The 20285-nt window shown below is 41.7% G+C and overlaps 1 protein-coding gene across 4 annotated transcripts in view; it reads right to left on the minus strand.

Annotated features, from left to right (window-relative positions):
- Window positions 1-986: 986 nt before the first annotated feature.
- IL18R1 (interleukin 18 receptor 1) overlaps window positions 987-20285 on the minus strand; it is a 37334-nt gene continuing 18035 nt past the window's right edge. For 3 of the 4 annotated variants that reach the window (XM_070379877.1, XM_070379876.1, XM_070379875.1), the window contains 6 exons: window positions 19941-20003; window positions 18595-18715; window positions 14064-14203; window positions 12048-12209; window positions 8078-8236; window positions 987-4674 (listed from right to left, as the gene is read on the minus strand). In XM_070379877.1, the coding sequence (XP_070235978.1) occupies window positions 4319-4674; window positions 8078-8236; window positions 12048-12209; window positions 14064-14203; window positions 18595-18715; window positions 19941-20003 (1001 nt within the window). In that variant the 3' untranslated portion in view covers window positions 987-4318. The remainder of the gene's footprint in view (window positions 4675-8077; window positions 8237-12047; window positions 12210-14063; window positions 14204-18594; window positions 18716-19940; window positions 20004-20285) is intronic. The other variant, XM_070379878.1, reaches the window with a different exon arrangement.

Genomic DNA, 20285 nt, shown 5'->3' on the forward strand with positions numbered 1-20285 from the left:
ACTGTGCAACAGCCCATAAAGAGAGGGCTCGGTACCCTCTCTGCTCCAGCCTGTCACACTAGCTACCTGTATGCTCAGGATTGGCCCCTGGATTGGTCGTGTCTCAGGTTCCAGGCTTTAGAATATTGGGTAATAAGGTCTCTCTCTGCTCTCAGAGTGGAGAAGGAAATGGCAAAGTGGAGAAAGAAATGTCAACCCACTCCAGTATTCTTGCCTGGAGAATCCCATGGGCAGAGGAGCCTGGTGGGCTACAGTCCATGGGGTCACAGAGAGTCGGACACGACTTAGTGACTAAACCACCACCTGCTCTAAGAGACTGTCAGAATAATTTAGTAAATACTTCCAGCACATAATGGACACACACGGAGTGTTTCTTTGTACATCTTAAGTGGCGGACTCATCTCTGATTTTCTGAGACGGACTCCACATGTAAGGACATATGAAGTCATAAAAGAGAATGACATTATTTTATCAGCCAGTTACTTATTGGTCCTGGTTGGAAATGTTTGCACTTACATTTTAAAATATGCACGTGAATTAACTGGCATGTGAATAACCTGATATTCCTGCTGGGCATTGGGTGGCCTTGTGACAGTAAGCTCAGTTTTGGCTCCTGGATGGAAGGTGAAACTGAGAAAGTATGTACAAAGCAATTTGACATAAAAAAAGATAGATGGAAATGTTCATTGTGAATGACCCACATCTTATCAAAGAGGTGGAAATCCACATTGAGAATGAGGGGTTGACATTTTTTTTAAGTCTTTATTGAATTTGTTACAATATTGTTTCTGTTTTATGTTTGACTTCTTGGCTGAGAGATATATGGGATCTTAACTCCCTGATCAGGAATTAAACTCGAACTCCCTGCATTGCAAGGCAAAGCCCTAACCACTGGACTGCCAGAGAAGTTCCTGAAATTTTAAAATAAGTGAAAAAGATGTTGAGATTTTTTCAAAAATAAAAGCACAACATCAATGATTCGTTAATGTGTTTTAAAGCACATATTTAATATATACATTTAACACATTACTACAAAATCCATTTAATGTATTTAAAGAAACATAATAAGAAAGGAAATCATTCTGTGTGTTAGAGATAATGATGACAGGAATAAAATTTCTCACGACCATATATTTTCACATATAAATCTTAGCAATTAAATCATTTTACATTTTTAACCATACAACTGGCATACAAAGTTGTAAGTAGTGCTACAAAAGTTAGATCACTTTCTTATACTGAAAATCTTATTTTTGATTTTCAGTAGTATCTACCACAGCTGTTCTATTTAATTTTTTAAGTTGCCTTTAATTTTTTAAATTTTTTATTTTGTGTTGGAGTATCGTTGATTTACAATGTTGTGTTCGTTTCAGGTGTACAGCCAAGTGAGTCATGTATCCATATCGATATATCCATTCAAATTCTTCTCCCACATAGGTCATTAGAGGATACTGAATAGAGTTTCCCGGACTGTACTGTAGGTCCTAGCTGATCATCTATTTTATATACAGTAGTACCACAGCTGTTTTAAACAGTATCTGCTTTAAATTCTTTTGGAATTGTCATACTGCACCCATATATCCAACTAGGCTTCCAAGCTTACCCAGCTCTTTCCTTTCTCTGTAAGGCTGGTAGCTCTCACTCTCTCACTGATTTTCAGGCCCAGCCATTACCACTAAGGCCATCAGAAAGGCCCAGAGGACTGGGTTCACTTTAAGGAGACAGATATATGTCTTTAGACATTGAAAGTTGCACATGTCCAGTGAAGAAATATCCTTTCCAATGAAGCTTATCCTACGGATATGCTTTTCCTCTATGCTTCTCTGAATAAACGAATATCCTCAAGTCACTGACTCAATGGACCTGAATTTGAGCAAACTCAGGGAGACAGTGAAGGAAAGGGAAGCCTGGCAAGCTGCAGTCCATGGGGTTGCAGAGAGTCAGACACGACTTAGCAACTAATAATAATAAAAGCAACAACTAATACCAAAGTGGCAGGACCAACACTTACAGAGTGTTAATTCCGTGCCAGTAACTGATGTAAGTGCTTCATTTATATTTATTCATTTAGTCCCCCTGTACAATTCTTGTAAATTCTAATTTTACTGATGAGGAAAACTCATCAGAGGTGAGTCAGAGGAGATGCCAGAGGTCATGGTAATAGTAAACCCAGGATCCAGTTCAAGTGTCTTGGCTGCACACCCCCAGCCTTGCCCTCCATCCGAGGTCTGTGCGTGAGTGCTCAGTCTTGTCTCTTTGAGACCCCATGGAATGTAGCCCACTGGGCTCCTCTGTTCATGGGATTTCCCAGCAAGAATACTGGAGTGGGTTGCCATTTCTTTCTCCAGGGGATCTTCCCGACCCAGGGATGGAAACTGTGTCTCCCTTGGTAGGTTTGATCCTGCTGCTGCTGCTGCTGCTAAGTCACGTCAGTCGTGTCCGACTCTGTACGACCCCATAGACGGCGGCCCACCAGGCTCCCATCCCTGGGATTCTCCAAGCATACTGGAGTGGGTTGCCATTTCCTTCTCCAGTGCAGGAAAGTGAAAAGTGAAAGTGAAGTTGCTCAGTTGTGTCCAACTCTTCGCGACCCCATGGACTACAGCCTACCAGGCTCCTCCATCCATGGGATTTCCCAGGCAAGAGTACTGGAGTGGGATGCCATTGCCTTCTCCGATCAAATAAATTGGTAGGCTGATTTATTTTACTGCTGAGCTGAGGGGCATTTTAAATTTGTAACCTTTTAAAAATGGAGCAAGTATATTAAAAATGCATAACCAACAAGGTCCTCCTGGACAGCACAGAGAACTCTGCTCAATGTTATGTAACATTATGTGCTATGTTAGCCTGGATGGGAAGTGAGTTTAGGGGAGAATGAATACGTGTGTATGTATGGCTGAGTCCTTTTGCTGTCCACCTGAATCTATCACAACATTGTTAACCAGCTATACCCCAATATAAAATAAAAGGTTCAAAAAAAAATTGAGCAAGTAACCATCAATTTTTTGGCTGCTTAATAACTAATTTGATCTGGTCCCTATCCCATGTCTAAACATTCAAAATCAATAAATGTCTGAGACTGTTTTTTAAAAAAACCAGAAAATGATTTGTATCTGGCATGAAAGATAAAAGGTTGTTTGCAGTTCCTTTTTAAGAAATTTCCACAAATAGGTCCAATTAAGCAAGCCCTCTGTAGCATCTTAGTGGGATTTCAACTGTAGGCCTGCAACTGTAGTAAGGATAATTAAGGATGCCCTGAGGTTGAAACACTGTTACAATAGCTCAAACCTCATACCTCGCCCTGCACACAGCCCTGCCACCCCATCCCCAGCCAATCCCAGGCACTGAGGTGTGTAGAGGTAGCAGCTCTTGCGAGAGCTGGGAGAGACTCCATTCCAGTTCCTGTGTCACCCACTGCATAGGCAATACCACAAGGTAAACTTAAAATCCTTTAGCTCAACTTTTAGCATTAAAAAGCTCTTAAAACCTGCCCTTATTTTAAGGCCTAAGTTATTTGTGCCATGTCCAGCCTCATATCAGAGGATGAGATGGTTGGATGGCATCATTGATCCAATGGACATGAGTCTGAGCAAACTCCGGGAGATAGTGAAGGACAGGGAGGCTTAGTGGGCTACAGTCCATGGGGTCACAAAGAACCAGACACGAATGAGTGACTGAACAACATCCAACCTCACAGTTGCTGAACATGTGCCTGAGCAGACTGCCTGCATCCAGTTATAGAAGGAGAAACAGGAGACACATTTCTGTTGAGCTCCCCAGTCTTCTGGGAGCTCAGGGACTTCGCTGGTAGCTCAGTTGGTAAAGAACCTGCCTATAATAGATTTGGTTTGATTCCTGGGTTGGGAAGTTCCCTTGGAGAAGGGATAGGATACCCACTCCAGTATTCTTGGGCTTCACTGGTGGTTCAGATGGTAAACAATATGCAAGCAATGTGGGAGACCTGGGTTCGATCCCTGAGTTGGGAAGATCCCCTGGAGGAGGGCATGGCACCCCACTCCATATTCTTGCCTAGAGAATCCCCATGGACAGCGGAGCCTGGTGGGGTACAGTCCATGGGGTCACAAAGAGTCAGACGTGACTGAGCGACTAAGCACACAAACAGTGGAAGTCCCCGGCCATAGACGAATGTTTAGTCTTATCCCTGGCAACCTAAATGCCAAGTTCATCTTCAGTCTGTGAGTAAGATGTTCACAGAGTAGAGTTAAATATTTGAATAATGCCCTCTGTTATCCACAGGCTCAGACACTCAGTCCTCAGACTGTCAAGAGCTCTTTCTTCTGCTCAGCTTTTCTGAAGATTAGGACTTCAAAAGAACAGGCGAGACTTCTGACTCATCTCTGCAGGGTTTGACTGCTTTTGCAGGCATCAGATAAAGAAGATTCTTCCAGAACCTTGAGTTATAAGACAGAGACTTATCTGCCTTCCACTTCAGAACTCTGTGGGATTTCAAAAGCTTCAGTGATTGAGGCAAAAATCTGAAGTCTCCGACAGGTGTAAATTCAATTAAGATGATTTTAATTTTCCTTTCCACCAGTGCTTCATGGAGTCCACTTTCAAGTTCATACCTGACTTCACTAGACATATAACTTTTACTGAGAACAATGATCAGTCTTCGGCTTTTCTCTATCAATGAATGGATTTCATCAACAACAGCTGAAAATATAAGAGGTGGCAGGTTAATTTAAGAAAACCAAAAGGGTGGACAGGAGATAAAAATCATGTTGCACAGTCCTATTTTGTATTATTTAACTCAGCTTCACTAATAAAGTTTAAAGTAGGTCATTCTCAGTTTTATATGCCTATTTTTTTAACTAATTTTTTTTTTTTGGCTGTGTGGCATGTGGGATCTTAGTTCCCTGCCCAGGGATAGAACTCACACCCCCTGCATTTAAAGAAGCAATCAACTGCACAAAGATAATGAATACCTCCTTAGCCTTACTCTGTGCCTGGTGTGTGTGTGCTCAGTAACATCCGATTCTGAGACCCCATGGGTGTAGCCCACCAGGCTCCTCTATCCACGGGGCTTCCCAGGCAAGAATAATGGAGTGCATTGTTACTTCTTTTTCCAACTCTGTGCCATACCTTCTTCTAAACATGTTGCGTATATGAACTCCTTTAATCAGCACAATGATCCTATGAAGAAAGTACTGTAATCACCCTCATTTTACAGAGGAGGAAACCAAAGCACAGAGTGGTTCAGTAACTTGCCCAGAGTCACACAGCTGATAAATGGCAGAACTGGAATCTGACCCCACGTGGTCTGGTTCCAGAGTGTCTATTCCTAACCATGACACCATCCTGCCTCTTTACATGCATGGAAGAACAGGCTAAAATACTAATTGAAATATTAAAAAAAAAAAAAAAGCCCACAACACTGCCATTATTCCAGACCACAGGTTGATAAACCTTTTCTGTAAGGGGCCAGATGGTAAATATTTCAGCCTTGGCAGGTCATACTGTCTTTGTCACAGCTATTCAACTCTGCTGATTAGCTCAAAAGCAGCCACAGCCAACACAGGAGCAAATGCGTGTGGCTGCTTCAAGGACTGGAGCTGCCCTGTGGTTGACAGACTGCCAACCTCTGTTCTAGATCCAGCCCTTCGCAGACTGAGGTTCTAACCTGAACTAATTATGAATTGATACTTTCATACTGTGGTGCTGGAGAAGACTCTTGAGAGTCCCCTGGACAGCAAGGAGATCAAACCAGTCAATTCTAAAGGAAATCAACCCTGAATATTCACTGGAAGGACTGACGCTGAAGCTGAAGCTCCAAATACTTTGGCCACTCAGTCGACTCTTTGGAAAAGACCCTGATGCTGGGAAAGATTGAGGGCAAGAGGAAAAGGGTGCAACAGAAGATGAGATGGTTGGATGGCATGAGTCTGGACATGAGTTTGAGCAAACTCTGGGAGATAGTGAAGGACAGGGAAGCCTGGCATGCTGCAGTTCATGGGGTCCCAAAGAGATGGACGTGACTAAGTAACTGAACAACAATACAAGCATTCTTTATTTTTATTTAAGAGTGAAGAAGAAACCTGTTATTTAAATGCTTCCTAGAAAATAATGGAAATATTTAATAATAAAATGGATGCAAAGTCAAGAAGAAATACTTTGTGACAGCGTGTCTCCTTGGATACAAAGCAGTGACACACAAAGCATCACAGTGTCGAATGCATCTGACAGTTTGGTATGTTATCCCTTAGAGAGGTTATTTGATATTTAAAAATATTTTCTCTTTCTAATGTGTAACATTTTCCCTTCTTAATTTGTAACCTAGGAAGGAAAAAACACTTTTTTTAAGACTTTTTTTTTTTTGATGTGGACCATTTTTAAAGTCTTTATTGAATTTGTTACAATATTGTTCTGTTTTACACTTTGCATTTTGGGTGCACGGGATCTTAGCTCCCAAACCAGGGATGGAATCTGCACTCCCTGCATTGGAAGGTGAAGTCGTAACCACTGGACCACCGGGAAGTCCCCACAACTGTTTCTTATTTCCTGCCCTATCCTAAATGCCCAACTTAGAATTTGCCACAAGGATGGTGCTCAGCGAATGATGAATGAATGAATGAGTGATGGTAACTATCAAGACATTTGTGTTGCATCATTTGTGAGGCACTAGCATCTAGAAGGCAATGGCACCCCACTCCAGTACTCTTGCCTGGAAAATCCCACGGATGGAGGAGCCTGGTAGGTTGCAGTCCATGGGGTCGCTAAGAGTCAGAATGACTGAGAGACTTCACTTTCACTTTTCACTTTCATGCATTGGAGGAGGAAATGGCAACCCACTCCAGTGTTCTTGCCTGGAGAATCCCAGGGACAGGGGATCCTGGTGGGCTGCCATCTATGGGGTCGCACAGACTCAGAAAACGACTGAAGTGACTTAGCAGCAGCAGCATCTATAATAATTTGACACCAGATTCCAAATCTCTGAAAGACTTTCAGAGGAAATGTGGAAGTGTTACTAAATCTCTTTGAGTTTAGCTGTAATATACTTTAGTATCATGTTACAGCCATTTGTATTCATATATTAATTTAAAACTTGAATTTCACAATCAAAATATGGTAGGAACCATCAATCTCATTTTATTTAACCTTTACCATTACTCCTAATTTCTACTTTAATTTTCTCACAATGTCAACACGATAAAGAAGAAACATTTTTTGGTAAGAATTAACCTGTGTTTATAGTCCAAAGAATCACATATTAAATTAGTTTTATTAGGTTTTGCTATACAAAATACCATCAAAAGAGGGATTCATCCTGTGCTCAATCAGGTTTGATGATTTGTGACTCCATGGACTGTAACCCACAGGCTCCTGTGTCCATGGGATTCTCCAGGCAGGAATATTGGAGTGAGTTGCCATTTTCTCCTCCAGGGAATCTTCCCCACCCAGGGATAGAACCTGCATCTTCTGACTGGCAGGCGGCAGATGCTTTACTGCTGAGCCACTGGGTAAGTCCTTACTCTGGTCTATTAAATGCTTTGTAATAGCAATTCTGGCCCTGGTTCTGAAAATGGAGCACTTGCTCCCTTTCTCCAGAGTCAGAGACCTCTGAAGCAAGAGGAAGAGTTCAAGTTCTGGACCAGGCTCCCCAGAGGCCACACTTGGAAGGAGTACAGGTTGCTCATCATTTCTGGTTTACAGGGGAATGGCTACCCACTCCAGTATTCTGGCCTGGAGAATTCCACGGACTGGACTGTCCATGGGGTCACAAAGAGTTGGATATGACTGAGTGACTTTCACTTTCACTTTTCTTTCATTTTTAAGCAAACAGGAGAGCCTTTTATAAGGTAAGCTATTCATCTTTTAAAAACCATCTCCACTAATTTTCCTTATTTTTTAAGGCCTTCTTTTAAAATTGGATGTACTGTGTTTATTTATTATTAATGTGTATTTACTTATTTGGCCTCACCTCACAGCATGTGGGATCTTAGTTCCCCGACCAGGGATTGAACCCACACCTCCTGTATTGGAAGCTAGGAGTTTTAATGACTGGACCGCCAGGGAAGTCCCCTTCCACTAATTTTCTATCTGGTATTCCCTTTCTTACCTCCTCCAGGAACCACATCTCTTTCAAATATGCATAACTTATACCCAAAATGTTTCTCCAACACCCTGGGCAAAGTCTCCACAGCAAACGCGTGCTCCTCTCCATGCTCGGGCTGACACTCTTTCAGGTAGGACACAAAAGCATCATATGTTTTTCCATCTAGGAGATAAGGTTGACCCCTTTCATTAGTGTGAAAACAAGGCTTTATTTAACTAAAGACTTGAGTGAAAGCCCCGGAAGGTGGGAATGGAATCATTGAAAGAGAAAAGTCAAATAGAGCATCCTCACATTCAAACACATCAGTCCGACACAGTGTAGACATTAAATTACATACATGACTATGTGTGAAACAGATGGCTAGTGGGAAGCTGCTGGAGAGCACAGGGAGCTCAGCTTGGTGCTCTGTGATGACCTAGGCGGGTGGGATGTCGCGGGGGCGGGGGGCTCGTTGGTAGAGGGCGGTCCGAGAGGGAAGGGACCTATGTATACATAGAGCTGATTCACTTTGTGGTACAGCAGAAACTAATGCACTGTTAAGCAATTATACTCCAATAAAAAAATCTGTGCAGTTCTTCATATATCGATTATACCTCGATGAAGCTATTAAATAAAAGAATAAAATATTTTTGATAGAAAACAAATTTAAAAATAAAACAAGAATGTTTAAACTAGGCAATGCCTAAGGTCCCTCAAATATCCTTTGGTTCCATGTTTTTCATGCATCACTCTTTATCTCTGACTTTTGAAGTTGTCAACAAGGAATACACTCAGTTATTATTATAGGCCAACAAAAAAATAACATACTCAGACCTTGTATGGGAATCAAGTAGTCAACTGGCAAATTTTTCCTAAGCATGTACATTAAAAGTTCCATTGTTTGACACCAAAAAGGTCTCTTGACACAGAGACCTGTGAAAACAAATGAAGAGTTCAAGTTCTAGACCAGGCCTCCAAAAAGCCATAACTGGAAGGAGTGCAAACTTTAGGTTAGGGCATTAAAGGAATTTAAAGAAAATAGAAGGTCAAGGAGCCCAAATATGTTCTCTATCCAGGATCTGGGAGCAAATCTTACCTTGGCTTATTCTACTGCTATTAATATCATTTAATTCTACCGCCATCTGAATCTACCCTCAAAACCACCCCCTGAAAGTGAGAATAAAAACAAAGCTGAGTATTTACCCTGGAGAATGGAACGAAGTGACTGGAGATGATTGAAATCATATGCTATAGGAACACATGCTACATGGTCTATGATGCTTTAGACAGCAATAGAAAAGCTTCTGTTCTATTATAGGTTTTCATTGATGACATTTGCTCCTACTTAATTCTGGATAGGAAAGCAGTGTTCAAGGGACTGTGTCAGCAAACAATAAAGACTGTTCTAAACTGGGTGACTGAAAAATAATACACATTTCTCTCTTCTGCTTTCATCCAATCTATTTGAGAAGACAGAGTGGACACAGGCAACATCTTGGAAAAGCTGACAAATAATGTTAGCAGCTACAAGACAGTGTAAACAAAACAACAAACAAATAAACAAAAAAAACTTGGTCTAAGAGTAAGCAGAGCTCTCCATGGATATGATGTTAGTTGGGGTCAGTACAGGAAGAAGGGGGAGTAGGTGTAAAAAGGTCTACCTTATCCCATGACATTTGGTTAGATGCTAGAGGAATTAGATTTATGCTTGCGTACATTACTGGGGTGAATGAATTTGCTACTGAGTTTAAGGCTAAATATTATTGGCTTCTCTATTTCAAAAGAATAGGGTAAAAGCATTCTTGGTCCATGTTCTTTATATTGAGTATCACTTATGCTCAACAACCCAGCCCAATATCTTCAGCAGCATCCAGGCTCACAAAACAACCCTTTCTGTCTCTGGGAAAAGATTCTTCAATTCTGCCTCTAGCATCCTGGTTCAGCAGTTCAAATCAGAACTTATCTTTGGTTTAGAGCAACTGCTTTGAGGAATAGAGCACATACAAAAGACTGAACCTTTGGTAAAAATTGCAGAATTCACATGCATATCAAAGGTAAGAAAAGTTGGCAGAAACAGAGCTACTTCTGAATTTAATCAGTAAGTGGGTCCCTTGCATAACTCTTAGGTTGTTGTGAAATACAGCTATCTCTCAGTATAAGTAAGAGTCAGTGATTCTACTGGGCTTCCCAGGTGACTTAATGGTAAACGAATCCACCAGCCAATGCAGGAGATGCAAGAGACATAAGTTTGATTCCTGGCCTGGGAAGATCCCCTGGGGTAGGAAATGGCAACTGACTCCAGTATTCTTGCCTGGAAAATTCCATGGACAGAGGAGCCTGGCGGGCTACAGTCCACGGGGCTAGAGAGTTGGACACGATGGAGTGTACATCAAACCAACTGTATCCACATCTACATTTCTAGTTATTCTCCTTTAGGGAGTTTCCCTTCAGTTACACTGCACACAAACGAAATGATGACTATACTAAGTTCTCCACTACATCACTTCTGCAATAATGGAAGGTTGTAAGAAACCCGAGTGTCCATCAAGTGGTGACTCAATAAACAAAGGTGCATTCATAGAAATAAAACATTGTGCAACCCGAAAAAATGAGAGGCTTTATAAACTAAGATGGAAGGGTATCCAAGATACAATAAAACAAAGTTCAGAATAGGTGTAGAGCATGGCAAGATCTGTCTTTCAAATAGGAGTAAAATATGATTCTATATTATTAACATTCATTTGAATATACTACCAATAGGAGATGAGGCGGGAAACAGGCGTTGGACGAACATGTACGTATCATTTCTAAGAGTTTTAATATTTTGAGCTATGTATGTGCTACACACACACACACACACACACACACACAGATATAAAAGCAAGTGCAATGGATTATACCCATACCTTTCTAATTTGGTAACTATTTTAAATAAAAAAAAATTTATCTCTTTATTTGGCTGCCCTGGGCCTTATTTGCAGCCCTTGGGCTCTTCACTGTGGCATGTGGGGTTTCTTTTTAGTAGTGACACTCAGAATGTCTTTTGTTAGCTGCAGCATGTGGAATCTAGTTCCCAGACCTGGGATCAAACCCGGGGCCCCTGCATTGGGAGCGTGGAGTCTTAGCCGCTGGATCACCAGGGAAGCCCCTCTATTTTGAATCTTGAGGACCTCTGATCACCTTCAAAATTAGGAAAACTGAGAAACCACAGTCCCCAGATAGAAGGAGGAGCAGATAAAAAAATAGCAGAGCTAGGGGACTGGAACTCAGGTCATGTGGTATGGAGTTCAAGGTTCTTGCAAGTCCATCATACAGCCTCCTTTGCTGGGTTTAAATAATGAACCATGATACAACTCAACTCAATTTAAATGACTTTAACTGAGTGTGCACTTTGTGTAAGGCACCAGATGGTGTGTGAGCAATGACATTCAGACACACAGTCCTTGGGCAAGAACACGTCACAGCACATTTAGAAGGACACAGCATACATGCATGAAACCATTAGAGAATAATTTTTGACAACAGGTAAGTAAGCACAAGAAAAAGTGGCACAGACAACATCCACAGCAGATGATTCGTCAGATCAATTTTTCTTATGGAAAACCTCTACTGCCATTGCTGCTGCTGCTAAGTCACATCAGTCGTGTCCAACTCCGTGTGACCCCATAGACAGCAGCCCACCAGGCTCCCATCCCTGGGATTCTCCAGGCAAGAATACTGGAGTGGGTTGCCATTTCCTTCTTCAATGCAAGAAAGTGAAAAGTGAAAGTGAAGTCGCTCAGCCGTGTCCGACTCTTCTCGACCCCATGGACTGTAGTCCACCAGGCTCCTCCATCCATGGGATTTCCCAGGCCAGAGTACTGGAGTGGGTTGCCATTGCCTTCTCCACTACTACCATTAACCCAACAATATAATCAACATAAGGTGAAGATTAATTCATAGCTTCTTAATGAAACTGTAAGATAAGAGATCCCAGCATTATGACATTCATTACCTGTTAAGGTTTCGTCTCTTCCCATGAAATGTCTATAAAATAGAACCAAGTCAACTCTATAAATGACACCCATGGTCACAAGGCAGACAACCACCACTGAGATCACGACAGCTACGATCATTCCTCTAGTGAAGACGTGGCCTGGGATGTCAACCATGTCTTCTAGAAAGAAAAAGAAAATGGGAAAATCAGTCAGGAAAATTTCATTAGAGTCTTTCACCGTCATATTGCTGTGGTCAGTTTTTTTTTTACCTTTAACACAAATCAACTTGTCTATCCAGTTACTCTGAACTCCTGCCCTTAGTCTCCTGTGGTGATCTTTTTGCTCCATAGAAATGTGTACAAGGGTATTATACAGAGATGTGAACTGAGAATCTGTTTCTACCCAAGGAAGTCAGATTTCTAGGATGCTGAGACACCGGGGCAAAATGCAGAAGGACCCACACATAAATCTCAGTTAGTGGGCTGGGAACATATTGTGAAGGCGTGGAATCTTTTAAGATTAATTTTTATTTATTTTTAATTAATTTTTGCTGATTTACAATGTGGTGCTAGTTTCTACTGTACAGCCAAATGAATCGGCCACACATGTACCCCCTCCCGTATGGGCTTCCTTCCCATTCAGCTCACCACAAAGCGTTCAGCAGAGTTCTCCGTGCTCTGCAGTATGTCCTCATTAGTCATCTATCTCATTAGTCTCTATGTGTCCATCCCAACCCCCCACTTCCCCCTGGGTACCCATAATTTGTTCTCCACGTTTGTGTCTCTATTTCTGCTCTGCGAGTAGGAGCATCCACACTGTTTTTCTACGTTGCACACATATGCATATACGGTATTCGTTTTTCCCTTTCTGACTTCGCTCTGTATGACACTCTCTAGCCGCAGCCATGTCTCTGCAAAGGACACTGTGTTTTAATTGAAGCGCAGTTGATTTACACTGTTATCCCAGTCTCAGATGCACAGCAAAGTGAGTCTGTTATATGTGGGCATAAATTCACTCTTCTTCAGATTCTTTTCTTACATAGACCATTATAGAATACTGAGTAGAGGTCCCTATGTTATACAGTAGATCCTCATTTGTTCTCTGTTTTATATACAGCGCTGTGTATATGTCAATCCCAAACTTCCGATTTGCCCCTCCCCCACCCGCTTACTCCCTGGTAACCTTGAGAGATTGAGTGCCCAGGCGAGGGCATGTGGGCTTCAGCCTGGATCCAGCACCTATTCTGTGTCCTAGAGAAAGTCACTGATACCCTCAACTCTTAGGGTTTTATCTGTACACACAGGACAGCAATGAAGCTAGTAGTATTTTCTCCTTCACATACAGGGCTGCTGCTTTGAAGGTGGGTTAAATATTACAAATAAGTAGTGAGCACATTACCTGGCACTCAGCTCTGAGAACTTTTGCATATTTTTATATGAAAATGTCCTTTGAGAAAACAAGTTACCTTTCCTAGATGGGTTGAGTTTATGCTCATTATGGACAACATAACCCATAAAGGTTAAATTAAATTATTCTGTCATAAAGGACAGAATAATTCTTTTTAATAAATCTGTTCAAAACTTTTAAAGTTGCACATTGTATTTTTTCTTTATTTTAATTTTTTGGCTACACAGCATGAGGAATCTTATGCTGGAACCGAACCCACACCCCCTGCATTGGAAGTTCGGAGTCCCAATCACCAGATCGCAGGGAAACCCCAATAGAATAATTTGTAATAACCATTCCACAGTGTGGCCATGGCCACTGCCAACATGCTAGTACATTTCCTTCTAGATTTTCTTTTTTCCCTGAAAACATTTACTTAATTGGACCCACATGGTGATCACTCTTTGTCGCTTAACATTATATTATGAGGGACAGCAGTGAGCTGAGACCAGTGCTCCCACTGGACGCCTGTGAAAAGTCAAGCCCTTCACCTCTCAGGAGCCTGGTTCTTGGTGTGTGAGGTGACGGGCCTCTCAGCTGTAGCAGTCTAGGTTTGCACCGACTTCCAAAAATAAAATTCCTCACACCTTTTAGCAGCAAGAGGAAGCTTTTGGTGTCGATGCCTCCCTCATTGACCGCAGTGCAATTGTATGAAAAGTTTAGATTTCTTGTATTTACGTTCTCAATCCTCAGTATTGTGGAAGCAAGCCATTTGCCTTCTGAAGTCCTGTAAGAGAGGAACATGGTTTAGCAATAGGCTATGTGTCGTTACCAGCGACATGACCCATGAGAGAGGAATCTGTTTGCGCAAATACATCTGTAAAAAGCAATGTTTTGTGGACTTCAGAGATCTTCGCTTTCTGGTGAGTTCTGTTCAAGTGTGAGCTGCCTGCTCCCTGGGGATGTCAGTCCTCCTGAGACCATCTGGGGCAGGTGCTGCCTAGAACTAAATACCTGGAAGACGACGGTGTTCAGTTGAAAATAAGAGAAAATATTTTCTCTCTCAATTACAGGCATACTTCATTTTACTGAACTTTGCTTTATTGCACTTTGCAGATATTGCACTTTTTACAAATTCAAGGTGTATCAAGCAAGTCTCTGGGTGCCATTTTCCCAACAGCATTTGCTCACTTTATGTCTCTGTGTCACATTTTGGTAATTCTCAGAAATTCACATTTTTTCATTATCATTATATTTATTAGGGAATCTGTGATCAGTGATCTTCAATGCTACTATTGTAATGGTTTGGGCATTTATTTTAGCCATCAAGTATTTTTAAATAAGGTATGGATATTGTTTTTTACATTTAATGCCATTACACACTTAATAGAGTACAGTACACGCCCAGTCGCTCAGTTGTGTCCGACTCTTTTGCGACCCCATGGACTGTAGCCCGCCAGGCTCCTCTGTCCATGCAATTTCCCAGGTAAGAATATTGGAGTAGGTTGCCATTTCCTTCTCCAGGGGATCTTCCCAATCTAGAAATCAAACCTGCGTCTCCTGCATCTCCTAGATTCTTTACCACTGAGTCACTGGGGAAGCCCACAGTATATAGTGTAAATAATTTCACGTGCACTGGGAAACCAAAAAATTCATGGGACTCGCTTTACTGCGGTATTTGCTTTATGGTGGTAGTCTGGAACCAAACCCGCAATAGCTCCAAAGTGTGCCTGTGTTTCATCCATTCCTCCTGTCCCGACTATTCAGTGTCCCTCCCACCGTGAAGTCTCTGCCAGCAGTGACAGGGCTGCGAATCATTAGTACAGATACAGATGCATGTCAAGCTTGTCCTCACAATCCTAATGATAACTCTTATTTTGTTCTGCATTTAAGTTAAAACACAATACTATTTTCAGACATCCTCCAAGCACATGAGAAATACCAGTTAAGCTGCTCAGAAAGTGTCAGAAAATGACCAGAGACCACCAGCACAGCCAACTGTCTTTCTTTTCTGAAAGGACTCAAGATGTCCTGTCTTTGATACAAGGCAAATGCTCTTGATATCTGCCTCTTGCCAGTGGCAGGCTCTATAGGCTTGGGGTCAACCAGCACTCCCAAGTATAGTCATTCACCTGCCAGGCCTCCAGCAGCTGGACGTGGGACCTGCTGCAGCCTCCAACTGTCTGTTTCATTTTAGAACCAAATTCTCTACAGAAGTCACCAAACCAGAAATAGCCTCCCTGGTGGCTCATACGGTAAAGAATTTGCCTGCAATGTGGGAGGACCTTGGTTTGACCCCTGGGTTGCAGAGATCCCTGGAGGAGGAAATGGCACCCCACTTCAGTATTCTTGCCTGGAGAATTCCATGGACAGAGGAGCCTGGTGTAAAGAGTCCATGGGGTCACAAAGAGTCAAACACAACTGAACGACTAACACTTTCATCTTTCTTTCAACATCAGTGTAAAATCCACAAACAAGTGTGTGTGTGTGTGTGTGTATAAAAAAGGCAGGAAAAACTAAAAAATGCAGCTAAGGTGACAGACACCTCAGGACCATGACTCACTAAAACCCGAGTGTACAACTACCTTAATAATGATGGTAATGACTCCAAACCATTCAGAAGCATTGAAATGGCCGTAGAGGGACTTCCCAGGTGGTCCAGCAGTTAAGATTGAGCACTTCCACTTTAGGAGGTGCTGGTTTGATTCTAGGTCAGAGAACTAAGATCCCACAAAGGCAGGTGCAGGCAAAAATGAGTAAATGGTCATAGGTTCAGTGTGTTTTGTTTTAATACAGTATAACCATTCCTTTGTTGCTGCTGTTCAGTCACTCAGTCATGTCCAACTCTTTTGCAACCCCATGGGCAGCAGGACCACAGCACACCAGGCTTCCCTGTCCTTCACCATCTCCCAGAGTTTACTCAAACTCATGTTCTTTAATATAGGACATTTAAGTATTAAACTGTACGCCATTTGGAACGTTTTGCAGTAACGCTGCCTCCTAGATATTTACACCTAACCACCCTGTTGGGTTTTTCTATCTGCTCTTACTGTGTTTCTAATTTCCATTAATGGACACTGGCGGGAAAAGGCTGCCATAATTACTATGGTCAATGTCAGTCGACCAACAACAAATGTCAGGGGGTACGTGATTAGTCCTTTAAATCAGTGTTTTCTTGAGTCATCATTTACACCTGACAATCTTTGGAAACCCTCCTGGACCTGAGAAAAATCCATAATTCTCACCCTTAAGAAAGAGAATCATATATATATGTACATATATATCGCTGATTCAGCTTGTTGTACAGTAGAAACCAACACAACAGTGTAAAGCAACTACACTCCAATAAAAATTTTTAAAAAGCAAATATAATTGATTAGTTGGACCACCCTAAAAAAAAAAAAAAAGATAATCACTATAAGGAATGTTATACAAAGAAGCTCTGAACTATCCCTAAAGAGCAGGAGGCAGTGTCTATGTCAGCGTAGCTCATGGCCAGTGAAGATATCCCCTCACACTCACAAAACTGTCTTCAAATGGCTCTCTCCATCGTCGCGATTTTTTTTCCTTCGTTTTTTTTTTTTAATTTAAATTTATTTATTTTAATTGGAGGCTAATTACTTTACAATATTGTATTGGTTTTGCCATATATCAACAAGAATCTGCCACGGGTGTACACGTGTTCCCCATCCTGAACCCCCCTCCCACCTCACTCCCCATCCCATCCCTCTGGGTCATCCCAGTGCACCAGGCCCAAGCATCCTGTATCCTGCATTGAACCTGGACTGGTGATTCGTTTCTTATATGATATTATACATGTTTCAATGCCATCCTCCCAAACCATCCCACCCTCTCCCTCTCCCACAGAGTCCAAAAGACTGTTCTATACATCTGTGCCTCTTTTGCTGTCTCGCATACAGGGTTATCATTACCATCTTTCTAAATTCCATATATGTGCATTAGTATACTGTACTGGTGTTTTTCTTTCTGGCTTACTTCACTCTGTATAATAGGTTCCAGTTTCATCCACCTCATTAGAACTGATTCAAATGTATTCTTTTTAATGGCTGAGTAATACTCCATTGTGTATATGTGCCACAGCTTTCTTATCCATTCGTCTGCTGATGGGCATCTAGGTTGCTTCCATGTCCTGGTATTATAAACAGTGCTGCATCTTCACGATTTTCAGTTCTCCTCGTTTCCATAATTTCCAACAAGAGAACAAAGTGTGCAGGGGGAAGTACAGGGGCAGATCTGGAGAGGAAGTGGTATTAATAGATGGCCTGCGGGCAGCTGGGGGTGTTCCAGGATTCTCAGAGACAGGTGCTGATGACGCACTGCGTCACCTACGGACACCCAGCTGGCCCCACGGTGACACGTAGGCAACACAGCCAGGCATGCAATAAGGGTCCAGAGTGCGCTCAAGGGGCCCAGAGTGACTTGTACATGCCCCAGTCTCCTGATGTGGCCTTTTCTCTGGCACATTCGTAAAATCAAAGCATTTAACACAATGTTCAAAGCTCATACGACAGTGGCCTAGTTAATCACTCTTCCATAAGATGGTGGAGGTAAAGTCTTCACCCCCATCAGATCCTGACTCACCAAAAGCTAATTCCGTAAGGCAGTGCTAATAAGCCTCACTGACCTTCTTTTTCTTTTTTGACTACACCACATGGCATGCAGGATCTTAGCTCCCTGATCAGGGAATGAACTCACACCCCCTGCATTGGAAGCATGCAGACTTGACCCCTGGACTGCCAGGGAAGTCCTGACCTTCTCTTTCTAACTTAGACCTCAGCAATAAATTTCTGCATCATTCATCAGCTTAGATATGAGAATTATAATTATAAAATATATAAGTTATAATTATAAGTTAAATTCATCCCAAGCATCCTATCAGTCTTTCAGGAGTCTGGTGTTTTGATCTCATATATATATATGATCCAGGGGCTTCCCTGGTGGCTCAGTGGTAAAGATCCCACCTGCCAATGCAGGAGATGTGGGTTTGATTCTTGGTCTGGGAAGGTCTCCTAAATTAGGAAATGGCACCCCACTCCAGTATTCTTGCCTGGCAAATCCCATGGACAGAGGAGTCTGGCGGGCTACAGCCCATGGGGTTGCAAAACACTCAGACACGACTTAGTAGCTGAACAACAACAATATATCACATATCCATACCTAATTCTCGTCACTTCCCCTTCATGTACATTAGGATCCTTTCCATTTTTTCTCCAGGTGTTCCAGTAAATTATATCCTTTTCATTCAGCAGAGCAGAGCAGTTGAGCTGTATATCTTTTCCTAGGTAAAAGTTGACAACCAACGTTCTGATTTTAGAAACTCAAGTTTCCCAAAGGCTAAAATTAATAAAGCCAATGTATATTAATGTAACATACAATGCTAATATAGTGCTGCATCTAAGAAAAATATGCCTGTTTTCATTAATAAAAAGAAAAACTTACAAAGCAGAGAAATTAGGTTGTGATTACAAGTCATCACCAAACTATGAATTGGCCTCTATTCAAATATTTATGTTGAAATCAATTATTAAAACTTAGGAAGGCCAGTGGACTTTCTTTTCAACCAACAGTCTAATAAGTAGTGTCAGGCCAAAACACCCACTGTAATGTCTAGAAAAACAAAATGGATAAAAGACAAGAAATTAAATTAGCTAAAAATTAAAGATGTCAGAGTGAAGGGAAAACTAAGAGAAACAGTTGGACAGAAAGTACAGTGAGGAATAAAGTTCTTCCAGGGTGAACTGGGGCTTCCCTGGTGGCTTAGGGGTAAAGAATCCACCTGCCAATGCAGGAGATACAAGTTCAATCCCTGGGCCAGAAGATCCCCTGGTGAGGGAATGGCTACCCACACTAGGTTTCTTGCCTGGAGAAGTACATGGACAGAGGCGCCTGGCGGGCTACAGTCCACAGGGTCACTAAACCCAATACAATTCAGCAACTGAATAGCAAAAACACCAGTCAAGTCAGTCCACTGATTCAAATCAAATCAATCCCTTAATATTTGAATCCCTTAATCAAATATTCAAACCATACAGTAAGTTTGAATAATTTCTCCAGAGAATTCTCACTGAGTTTTCATATTTAAAAATGACCACAGTTACTATTTGGAGAAGGAAATGGCAACCCACTCTAGTATTCTGGCCTGGAAAATCCCATGGACAGAGGAGCCTAGAGGCCTACAGTTCAGGGGGTCGCAAAGAGTCGGACATGACTTAGTGACTAAACAAGTTACTGTTAGAGAAAAGCCACATAGAAAGTGATTAAAACCACAGGTCTGCAAACCATCGGCACTTCCATAATCTTTTGAACACATTGCTAATTTTAACTATCACTAAAAGGGGCAACATTCAAACAATGACAAGGTTTTCCTGCTTCTGCAATATTCTTCAGTAAACATGGCATGTGTTACGAATACAACGTTGATCAATAAAAAACCAGAATCAGCCTTGAAAGACTCAATTATGCCCCCTGTTCATAAACCCAAAATATATGTATGTCAAATATACCTAGTTCCACTTTAACTTCTTCGATCTTTGGTCCAAGAAGAGCTGGAATTATATTACTGTGGTCTGAAAGTGAATAAAGAAAACAAAAATGCATTAGTGTTGCAGGGAGCTTTGCTAAGACAGATGTATTACAACATCTGTTGTAATATACTTATTATTCCAGGGAACAAAGATTCTAACAATCATCACTTTACATTTATTACTTAATTGTATTTTCATTAGATAAGGGAGGCAGGGAATACTGGTTGCCCTTTCACTTTCCATCAACTCAAAGCTCACCTAGCTGGAGAGAGCTTACTGAACTTGGTCTCCCCTCAATTCCACCTATGACTTCTGCCCAGCACA

The sequence above is a fragment of the Bos mutus genome, chromosome 11, assembly GCF_027580195.1.
Source record: "Bos mutus isolate GX-2022 chromosome 11, NWIPB_WYAK_1.1, whole genome shotgun sequence".
NCBI lineage: Eukaryota > Metazoa > Chordata > Mammalia > Artiodactyla > Bovidae > Bos > Bos mutus.